General features: G+C 40.4%; 2 protein-coding genes across 2 annotated transcripts; both read right to left on the bottom strand.

The window, feature by feature from the left end:
* Positions 1 to 2,550: 2,550 nt before the first annotated feature.
* LOC134633802 (leucine-rich repeat, immunoglobulin-like domain and transmembrane domain-containing protein 2) lies at positions 2,551 to 5,378 on the bottom strand. The gene is made up of 3 exons (XM_063482865.1): positions 5,206 to 5,378; positions 4,207 to 4,988; positions 2,551 to 3,991 (listed from the first exon to the last, which is right to left on the bottom strand). The coding sequence occupies exons 1-3, from the start codon at positions 5,313 to 5,315 to the stop codon at positions 3,204 to 3,206; spliced, it is 1,680 nt and encodes a 559-aa protein (XP_063338935.1). The 5' UTR covers positions 5,316 to 5,378; the 3' UTR covers positions 2,551 to 3,203.
* Positions 5,379 to 6,325: 947 nt separating this feature from the next.
* Positions 6,326 to 9,704, bottom strand: lrit1b (leucine-rich repeat, immunoglobulin-like and transmembrane domains 1b). The gene is made up of 4 exons (XM_063482864.1): positions 9,445 to 9,704; positions 8,667 to 9,127; positions 8,113 to 8,418; positions 6,326 to 7,979 (listed from the first exon to the last, which is right to left on the bottom strand). Exons 1-4 carry the CDS (start codon positions 9,564 to 9,566, stop codon positions 6,901 to 6,903), a joined length of 1,968 nt encoding a protein of 655 aa, XP_063338934.1. The 5' UTR covers positions 9,567 to 9,704; the 3' UTR covers positions 6,326 to 6,900.
* Positions 9,705 to 10,434: the final 730 nt, after the last annotated feature.

Below are 10,434 nucleotides of genomic sequence, written 5' to 3'. Positions count from 1 at the left end.
TTATAGCAGCTGTGCTTTGTTGGTCTCTCGTTGTTGTGAAATTCTAATGTAAATGTCACTGTTTTCATGGCTGAGGGTGGAACTCAACCTGGCTATCGATGAACCACCATGACTAATACTACAGCAGTAAGTGGTAACATGTGGCCACCCTTTCCATGTCCAAATTCCAGTACAGTTGTAGCCATGGGTTTGACCAGTGCATAGAAGTCTTTACCTTCTTTTAATTGTTGAGCTTACTGGGGTTATGATGGTAGGTTGTCTACCTCCATCCTATCCCTAGCACTCTCTATATTCTAACATGCCAATCATGAGTATGTCCTCCTCCACTACAGTCACAAATTTTCTCTGTGGTCTTCTTCTGTTCCTTCTGACTAACCTTTGCTCAATATCTCCAGTATCCCTCCTCTGCACATGTCCAAACCATCTCAGCCTTGCCTCTCTAACTTTGTCTCCAAACTGCTCAACCTGAGCTGTCCCTCTGATGGACTCGTTTCTAATCTTGTCCGTTCTAGTCACTCTCAACTAAAGTCTAAGCATCTTCAGCCTCACCACCTGTCTTCTTGTCAGGGTCACTGTCTCCAAACCAAACATCATAGCAGGTCTCACACCCCTCTTGTAAACATTCCCTTTCATTCCTGCTGCTATCACAATTCACCCCGGACACTCATCTCCACCGGCTTCATGGTGCCTACACTGTCTTCTTTATCTCTCGTGTGCGTGTCCATTGCTTTGAATAGCCGATCCCAGGTATTTAAACTCATCCAACTTCACTATCTCGACTCCTTGCGTCTTTACCTTTCTACCAGCCTCCTTCTCATTCCCATACATGTATTTCTTCTACTGACTTTCTTTCCTCTTCTCTCCAGAGCATACAGCTACTTCTCCAGGCTTTCTTGCACCTGCTCCCTACTCTCACTACAGATCATAGTGTCATCTGTGAACATCACAGTCCACAGAAACTCCTGCCTGACCTCATCTGTCAACCTGTCCATCACCACTGCAAACAAGAAGGGGCTCAGGGACAATCCCTGATGTAATCCTATCTCCATTTGTTACTCCAATAGCACCCTTCCCCACCGTCTTGCTACCCTCATGTATGTTCTAAAAACCCTGTCTTCACTCACTAGTATATTTGCATCTCTAACCTTATTTACTTAATCTACTGCACATCCTTTCCAGCTCAATTTCTGCATCTAGCCAAGTCCTTTTCAAGACCTTCTTGTAAGCTTTTTTTTCTCAATCTTTCCAGAATGCCTGGTCTCCCTATATTCCTGTCTGCTTTTTCTCATCTCTGCCAATCACACTTTTTCTTTGATGACCTCTTCCACCAGATGCTTTCCTGTATTTCCTCATGACATCACTAAGTCTCAGTTTCCTTTTTCCTCTGTCCAGGGGAAACACCAAATACCTTTTTAATACTTTCACTCACCACTTCATCAACTCTTTTCCTTCCACCCACAACATGTTTCAGCTCCTCCCTGAACTCTGTGCAACATTGTGCCCTCTTCAACTTCAAACATTTAGTTTTTTAAGTGGTGCATATTTAGAACTTTTCTTGTAACAATAATTGATTACTCGTAATTATAAGTAGAACTATTGTTTCATAAAGGATTTAGGCTTTTCAGCAGCCCGGGGCTTGATTCTCTTTGTTTGTTTCTGGTTTCATTAAAAGCTTTAAATAGGATGCAAGTCTGAACTCTATTACTTTGATGTATCTTTCCATAATACACAAAATCAGTCTTTTTTTTTTTTTTTGCCAACTCCTACAACAGGATCAAGAGTTGGCATCTTAGGCTCCTGCAGGTACTTATGGAGATCCAATATTATAATGTTATTTTGTCGCCTAGCAACCACCAAAAAAATACAAATCACAAAGTTACTGTAGCTTGGGCATGTACTAGCTGCTATAATGAGCGCACATTTAGGTTTCCCATTGTTCTGCTAAAATAAGCAAAACCTTCACTAAAATTGATCAAAACTGAATTAACCGTGTTTTTTTTATTTAGGAATACATTTATTTGGAATAATTTGCTATACTGAAAAAACAGGTAACGAAAAAGAAAAAGAAAAGTCAGCATTACATAACTTTTCCAGTCTTTTACTACTACTGTCCCTACATTTCATATAACATCACTTTCTTTTTTTACTGGGCTGTACATATTATATTAAATCAATTTATTAATCAATTAATCACCTTTTGGTTTGTAACTCCTTGAAACAACTATGTCTGGAAAAAAATACAACTGTATATATTAATATATTATCTAAATAATAGCATTTTTCAATTGTTTTATTTATCTATTAAAACATAAAATTATTATAATATGCAGTAACTGATGTACATGTAAAAATCATGTGAAAATACAGTCACCGTGTGGACACAATCAGCTCAGAGGCATTAAATGGAAATATCATGTTCTGCTGACTAGGATTCAGATAGAAAATCACTTTAATCTGCTTAACAGTGTATGTATAAATGCATGGGAAAATACAGCTTACGTAACAAATCCTCTGAGTGATTGTGATAAAAAATCTGAGTATGTCTCAGCGTTTGTCTTTGACTTCTTTTTAATCCACATCAAACGCATTTCATTCAGTCATAATAAATCTGCAGTCCTTAAGAGAAAACACAAAAAGATTAAAAACATTTTCAAGACAAAGTAAATCAAAGCAGGCCAGAAACACACGTACAATCCACAACATCATATTGCAGTACTGCATGATAACTTAATTACACACAATTTTTTTTTATTTCACAAAGTGACACTAAAATAGAAAATAAACCCTCCATTTAACAAGGAAGAAAGGCATCTCCATTTTCAGGTGACAGCTTGCAATATACATACATTCCAAGTGGATGTGTGTATATGAGTTTATATAAGCAGCAAAATCAAAAAGAGGAATTATAACAAAAGTCCAACACTGAAAGGGAAAAAATGTTTACCCCATGAACAAATATGTTATTTTACCACATAATAAATGTACAATTCAATTTTTTTTAAAGTTTTTTTTTAATGTTTTTACTTACATGGTCAGAAGAGTCTTCAAAGTGTGAACCAGAAAAATAATGGTGCATGTATTTTAGAAAATAGTATACCTAGCTTTGTAATTCAACCGTAACACATACATTTAGAGGCACAAACTTAAACTACAAATAAACTTCATGTAGAAATGTATTATGAATGCAGTTCTTGACTTTGATGCTAGTACAGGTAAGCTGCACTTCCTCCTTTGCACTTATCCTCAGACTTCCGTCTCTTTGTTGGCTTTTCCACCGAACTTTTGCACAAAGCTTCATCGCTGGTTGCCTGCAGGCTGTCAAAGGTGCCCTGCCTCGCCCCCTCCTGCAGGTTATCATCATGCATTCTGTGAATCCTCCACAGATCCATACACCGGTCCACACAGCTGAACCTGGCCTCTGTGGTGCAGGCATACATGCCAACCGGCACAGCCAGCACCATTGCGCACACAATCACTATAATGTGGATTAACCTTTCTTTCTGCTCCATCTCACTAATGTCACTTCCTGTTACAAACACAATGCACTGACCGTCCCTTGGTGGGTGGTTCTTCAGGGTCACACACACCTCGTATTTGGTGACAGGAAGCAGATTACTGACCGAGTAACTGTTGATGCCCGGGCCAATGTAGATCATTTCCTTCTTTGGTGAATCATATTTGCCAAAGTGGATGGTGAACCAAGTTTCTGCTGGGTTTTCAGTTGCTGCGTGCCACTCTAGGGTGATTCCATAAACTGTCTGTTTGGCTATATGTATTTCAATGTAGGCATTCTCCTCAGATGACAGCATAGGGACAGGCGGTAGGAGAGGAAGGGAGGAATCAGAAGAGGCGATGTTAACTGTAATGTTGACAGAGGAGTTGCCAATGAAATTGTTGGCCATGCAGGTGTAGAGTCCTCGGTCTGCCAGATGAAGAGAGGGGATCAGGAGCTGGGAAGAGAAGGTCTCCTCATCGATGTTTATCTGTGATGCTGCAAGGTGAAAACAGAGCATCAGAGCAAATCACAGGATTTTTTTTCATCTGGTAATGACATGCTAATGTATTCTGATATTATGCAGTAAGTATTGTCTCTATATCTTTTCAAAACACTGCAGCCTGGGAGTTCAATATATATACTTCGCTAAGTGCTCCAACAGCAGGTTCACAACAATTTAATGGATGGTAGTGATTAAAAAAAAATCTTACCAACAAATCCTCTTATAATCTTCAGACTGTACATCCACTGAATGGTCGGCTCTGGCCTGCCCTTCACTAAGCATGTTAGGGTTGCATTTGCTCCCAGAGGTAAAGTGATGTTGGTTTCTGGGGCAGAGGTCACTGGCCTCATGCATGATTTTAACTGAATCTCGTGGAAAAACTTGTCAGCTTTGAGAGCTGGACCTGAACACATCAGATAAGAGTTCATCAGAATGATGGGAGGGCTGACTGCCCTGATGAACTCCACAAAGCCTTTGAGGCGGCAGTCACACAACCAGGGATTATCATGCAGCCCCAAAACCACATTTGACACCATCCCTTCTTTTGCCCAGGCTTTCTCAGCTATTTGGAAAAGGGGCCAATTAATGAAGACTTCTTTTGCTATGACACTAAGCTGATTGAAGGATAAATCTAAGTAGGTCAGTGCAGGTAAATATCTCAGAGCATGTTCGGGTAGCACATCCAGGTGATTGTGCTTTAGGTCCAAAATCTTGAGTTTTGGTGTATCCTGAAATGCTGTCCATGGTACTGAAGTCAGCTTGTTCCCTTGTAGCCTTAGCTCAGTCAAGTTAGCGAGCCCCTCTAGGCTTTTCATGTTCATCAGAGCGATCTCATTAAAATTTAGCCAGAGGAACTCCAAGGCAGGCACTTTTGAGAAGGATCCTCGGGGTAACTCAGTCAGGTGGGATTTTTCAATTCTGATTTTAATGAAATCATGTGGGATGTCCACTGGGATTTCTCCCATGGAGGTTTCCATACATAGTAAAGACCTAAAATGACAGACAAGAAAATTTGTGCTATACAAAGATACTGGTGTAGTACACTTAACCTAAACACAAATTTTGGATAGTGTTTATTTGGGCATTTCACACTAGTCATACAATAAGTTATGTTTATTGTTACACTTAACTTATTCAAAAGAGGACAGACTTATAGCAAATATACAACCTAGCTTTACAATGTAGCATATTTTTAGTGGCCACTTACCTTCCTAAGATATCATCTGTGCAGGAGCAACCGAACAAACAAGTTGACGATCCAAAAGAGATGAACTGGAATACCAAAATGATGTGCAATGTGGCATAAAAGGCGTCCATGATCCTAGACAAGCATATGAAATAGGCCTGTCAGGGCAGAACATGCCCATGGGCTGCGTGAAAGAAAGCCCATTACCTTAATCTCCCTTGACGTAACCCTTAAGAGGCCAAATGACATGTGAGACACAGGTGTATTTATAGCAATGGTCCACTTTTTCTAAACACAATGTTAGATCTTTTCAAAAGGACATAAAGAGTTAACATTCACAAGTGTTTTTCAGTTGAGAGCTATGAGTTCGGCTTGATAGTAGTTCTTGTCTCAGATATGACCCCAAAATGCTTTGCATCAGACTAATTTAATTTATTTGTTCCCCACTAAAGCAGCAGCATTGACATGACAGGAGGCCCATCTGTGTTAAGTGGGCCGGAGCCCGTCAGGCTTAGCAACACTGAGAGGGAGGGCTGCACAGAGACAGAGACAGATGTCTGGAGAGGACTGACCTCAATAATCTAAACACTGTTTGTCTCTCAGGTTGATAAAGGCCAAATCAGCATATACCAAAGCGAGTGTGAAAACAAACATCTACACTATAGCTCTGCAGTTTCACACAGTTTCATATCCTTTAATACCCACGCTTTTTATAGATGCGCATTATAATTTAACAGATAAACAGATTAGCCATGTGTTCAGCATTTCAGGAAATGTCTTTCACATAATGCATATCATAATTGTCGTTTATTCCTACAGTTTGCTTGAATGCTGAGTTAATCATACAGAGACTGTACTAGTAGGCAATTTAGATGCTGGAGCACCCATGAGCACACATAATCAAAATGATAAAGACTGATCCAATGGAAAATATGAATATCAGTCAAAATTTATGACATTATATGTCTCAACTCTAGTCATTCATATATTAATGCTACAAAAACTGCCTCGGATTTGCCTACAGCTGTATTAACTGATTGTATTTACTTAGTTTAAGCATGTTTTGTAGCAGTTTATAGATACAGGGGATACGTGTGGGTGTGTCAGGAAAGTAAAGATGTAGGAAAAAAGTAAGCATAAATCAATATAAAAATATTTATTTTTATACAGTACATTCATACATACACATATATTTTAGGTTACAAATATTTACACATTACAAAATGTACTGTATTTCAGGTTTTTCACCCAACAGTAAACCTGGCACATTCACATCATACTGACATATAAAACAGGCTAAATAAACTATTGTTTCCCTAAATACATGTAGAATAAAGATTTTCACACAAAGCATAAGTTACATCTTAGGAAAAAACAAAGAAAAGTGAATGTATTGGGTTTAAGAGAGTTTAGGGCATCGAGAGATTTTTCTCTTATTCTTGAAAGTGCACGATGAATTAAAAAAAGTTATTTTTACACCACTTGTAAATTTACAACTGTGTTACTGTGTATATTTTCCCTTTTTGTTGTTTCCCACCAAATGAATGGTAGCTTTTACTCCCACAAGGCTGTAATTTATTTGAATAGATCCAGTCCTAAAAGAGCTACAAGTGTCCTCTGGATACCCCTTTAAAAAGAGGATCATTTGAATCTTTCTAACAGTGGAGCACGGCGGTGCAAAGTGCATCCTTTGGGAACTGAGGCATATGTTTGGTTTTAACAGAAGTACTCATTAGGTAGCCCTTCAGTCCTGGCTGTGGCCTCTGAGTCAACACTAGATCTCGCTGAGAGCAGCCTGTTGGATTCGTCAGGATTTAGCCTCGTTAGATACTCGCCTTCCATCCCCTTAGCTTTGGTCCCAGGGCCGAGGGTCTCAAACGTGACGTACGAGTCCTGTATTTCTTTGGATTGCTTCCCCAGCAGCTTTTGGCAACGTTTCTTTATTGCCCCACAGCACACAATCAGTGTAAGAGGAACAGCAATCACGCATGCCACCGTTATCACCACCACATTAATGAGCTTCTGAGTGCCACTGGCACTGGCTGCTTCATCGGTTGAGAAGATTACACACTGCTCCTTTTTTGGGATCAGACCTTTGACGCAAACGCAGGCAATGTACTTTGTCTTTGGCACAAGGCCGTCAATTGTGATTCTATTTCTTCCAGAGCCCACATTGATTCGACGCATGTCTCTCTCACCAAATATAGCATATAGGACACTAAACTCGGTGGTATTTGTGGCTGTAGGGGCTCGCCAGTTCAGAGAGACAGTATGGTCAGTGTCACCAATCACCTTTACAGAACGCACTATCCTTTTCTCAGGAGCTTGCTGTAACGATGAGGCATTGGCCGATAAGTTACTTAAAGCATCCTGTTGCACGTCCAGTGGCTTCTGAGCATCCGAACCTTTGCCTCGTCCCTGAGAAACACCATCAGAGATGCTGTAGCTCTCAATCTCATACTTCCCAGTCACTCCTTTGCCATTAAGAGGTTCAATGATGGGCTGTGCAGCTGTAGATGTAGGTGGAGGAACGTATCTGGCAATAAGCTTTTCCTGGTATGCCGCTCTGCCAATGCCACCATTTTTCTTCCCCCTTGATCTCTTAGAAGTACCACCACCGCCACCTCCTGCTTCTTCTGACCGAAAGGAATCTGTGATCACCAAGGAGATGACAGCGTCTGCCGTGCCCACAAAGTTGGTCGCCTTGCAAACATATTTCCCAGAATCCCGGTAAGAGACAGCAGGCACGCTCAGAATCGACCAAATGATGCCTTCCTTTGAGATCTCTTGCTGAACTGAAAAAACAAAAAGGTAGAGATCCACAGAGATAAACAGATTGACAAAAAAAGAATAACTTTAATGTAATTGACACGTGTGCAGAAATAAATCAAATCTAAGCACATCTGGAACAAATTCAACAAAACTCACCAGTGCCGTTCATTTTCTTGCCATCAGCGCGGCTCCAGGACAGCTCTGGGATGGGGACTCCAACTGTGCCGCAACGCAGCAGCACATTGTTGCCCAGTGAGCTCCGAACACGAGCCACAGCCGTATGCACTCGAGGGCCTTGGCACCTCTGTAGCTCTGCTTCAGTGAAAAGAACCCCTGATAGGCTCTCGGGATCAGCGCATCTCAGTCGAGTGTCAATGAGAGCCACGGAGGACGAGGGGGACTTCTGAAACTGAACCAGATCATAGAGTCGACAGTCGCACAGCCACGGGTTATCATGAAGACCTGCAGAGGAATGTATGGAAAGATTTTATTAGTGAAAACAATAAATTAAGTTGTTTTACCCAACACTGAGTCATTTTAAGACCAGACCATTACCTGGGATTGAGTATAAATAAACATAATTAGCCTAACAAGTTGACACACTGCACACACAGTATATTTAGACTAATCCCTAACTGAGCTTTAAAGAAGTAGCTCTCATACAAGGCAGATTACAAAGAAATCTTAACACATCAAAGTTCAATCCTCACCAAGTATTAGTTTAGAAGAATCAGCGTCCTGGGGTGGCTTCACACTCAGCCACATTGTGAGAATTTCACCAGGAACGGTTGTGAGACTGTTGCTAGACAAGTCCAGGTAGGTTATGTTCCTTATATACATGATGGCTTCTGCGGGCATGCTGGAGATCTTGTTGTTGTGTAAGTCGAGGAGCCTCAGGTTCGGCATATCTGTCAGAGACTCCCAGGGGAAGTAGGTAAGGGAGTTGCCATCCAGCCTGAGCTCATTAAGGTTGTAAAGACCCCGGAAACTGTCAGGAGTCAGGGAGTTTAGGGAATTGAAAGACATCCAGAGAAACTCCAGACTGTTGAGGTAGTGGAAGGTGCTGCTAGAAATCCGTGTGATTGCCGTCTTCTCAATGCGGAGCTTTGCCGTGTCGGTTGGGAAATTTTGAGGAACCACCGTGATTTCCGGATCATTGCAAAGAACACTTCTGCAAGAAAATAACAATAAAAAAAATATGACTACCTCTACAGAACATGTAGCAGTAACAATATTAAAGATACTTTTAAATTCAAGATGAAAGCATATTTTATACGTTAGTTTTAAATAAAAATAAGTTTCTAAAGTTCAGTTTATTAAAGAAAAAAACGTAGCAGACTATTTTTGAGTTATAAGCAAATGGGATTAAGGAACAAATCCAAGTTAATTCCAGCACACGGAGTCACTGAATATAGCAAAGCTATATTCTCACTTCTATCGCAAACCATAATAATACAATTTGCTCTGAATTCAATTCACAGAGTTTACCTCGCTTTTGATCCGTCGCTTAGTTTGTGAAAGAAACAGCTGCACTGGGCAGGACACGAACTGCTCATCAGAGGAAGGAAAACTAAAGCCAAACAAAAAGCTGCAGGAAAATGTCGACTCATTTTGCAAGCTACTGAACACTATGCAACTAAACTACAGTTACAAAGCATGCGCCGCTACTCGGTCTAACAGGACGCGGGATGCATCGTGGTGATTTGCACGCTCACAGATCCACTCTGCTCCGACTGGTCTGAATCCTGAGATAAAAAGGATAGGCAGGGATTAGAGAAGGACTTGGGTTATTTTCATTCACACGATTAGGCTATTGCTTCCTGGAAGCTGATAGGTTACCGCGTTTTTACTTTCATTCTTAGACATACTTTCCAAGCAATGATTGGATGGACAGTTATGACACAACTACCTGCAATTATAGGACATAAAAAAGTAGCAGGTGGACGAACTACAATCGCTAAATCTACCATACCTGAGTGAGCATTTGCTTCTTTTTTCTTCGAGTAAAAGGGGAAATATCTGAACACATTTAAAACGTTATTCTATTCTTATCATTTTTATCCATCTCAAGGCTTTCTGCTCCACGTAAATTGACCAAGTTTCACCAAAAACAAACAAACTGAATAAATTTTGATATGAAACCAAAAGGCGATAAAAATTCCCGTCGATTAGGTTTAAATGTCCTCAAACCGTCATTTTTGTTATAAACTTCATTTACAGACTATAGTTAAATAGTAGCAGTGAGCGACCACTAGATGGCAGTGGGGAGTCACTGAGAGTAAACGATTGTTAAACACTCATACTGCCTGTCTCCATCCAGGTAATCAGTGGGTTTGAATACAATTTTAAAACAGTTTTTCTTATGGAGAGAATTTCTAAATCTGCAAGACTGCATGAATCTACTTCCCCCCAAACGAACATTAATAAAAACTTGGATTTCATCATGCATTGTGATGTTTTATTTTTTATCTGTGCTAT

Source organism: Pelmatolapia mariae, linkage group LG8 (genome assembly GCF_036321145.2).
Source record: "Pelmatolapia mariae isolate MD_Pm_ZW linkage group LG8, Pm_UMD_F_2, whole genome shotgun sequence".
Lineage (NCBI taxonomy): Eukaryota > Metazoa > Chordata > Actinopteri > Cichliformes > Cichlidae > Pelmatolapia > Pelmatolapia mariae.
This window is presented reverse-complemented; position numbering and strand designations above follow the sequence as displayed.

What these genes read in the sequence shown, in the direction of transcription:
- LOC134633802 (XM_063482865.1), bottom strand. Translation starts at nt 5,315, where the DNA reads ATGGACGCCTTTTATGCCACATTGCACATCATTTTGGTATTCCAGTTC. An exon ending in ACAGATGATATCTTAGGAAG is followed by an intron (nt 4,989 to 5,205) that starts GTAAGTGGCCAC and finishes CTGTCATTTTAG; the next exon opens with GTCTTTACTATGTATGGAAA. An exon ending in GATTATAAGAGGATTTGTTG is followed by an intron (nt 3,992 to 4,206) that starts GTAAGATTTTTT and finishes TTCACCTTGCAG; the next exon opens with CATCACAGATAAACATCGAT.
- lrit1b (XM_063482864.1), bottom strand. Translation starts at nt 9,566, where the DNA reads ATGAGTCGACATTTTCCTGCAGCTTTTTGTTTGGCTTTAGTTTTCCTT. An exon ending in AGCGACGGATCAAAAGCGAG is followed by an intron (nt 9,128 to 9,444) that starts GTAAACTCTGTG and finishes ATTTTCTTGCAG; the next exon opens with AAGTGTTCTTTGCAATGATC. An exon ending in TTCTTCTAAACTAATACTTG is followed by an intron (nt 8,419 to 8,666) that starts GTGAGGATTGAA and finishes ATTCCTCTGCAG; the next exon opens with GTCTTCATGATAACCCGTGG.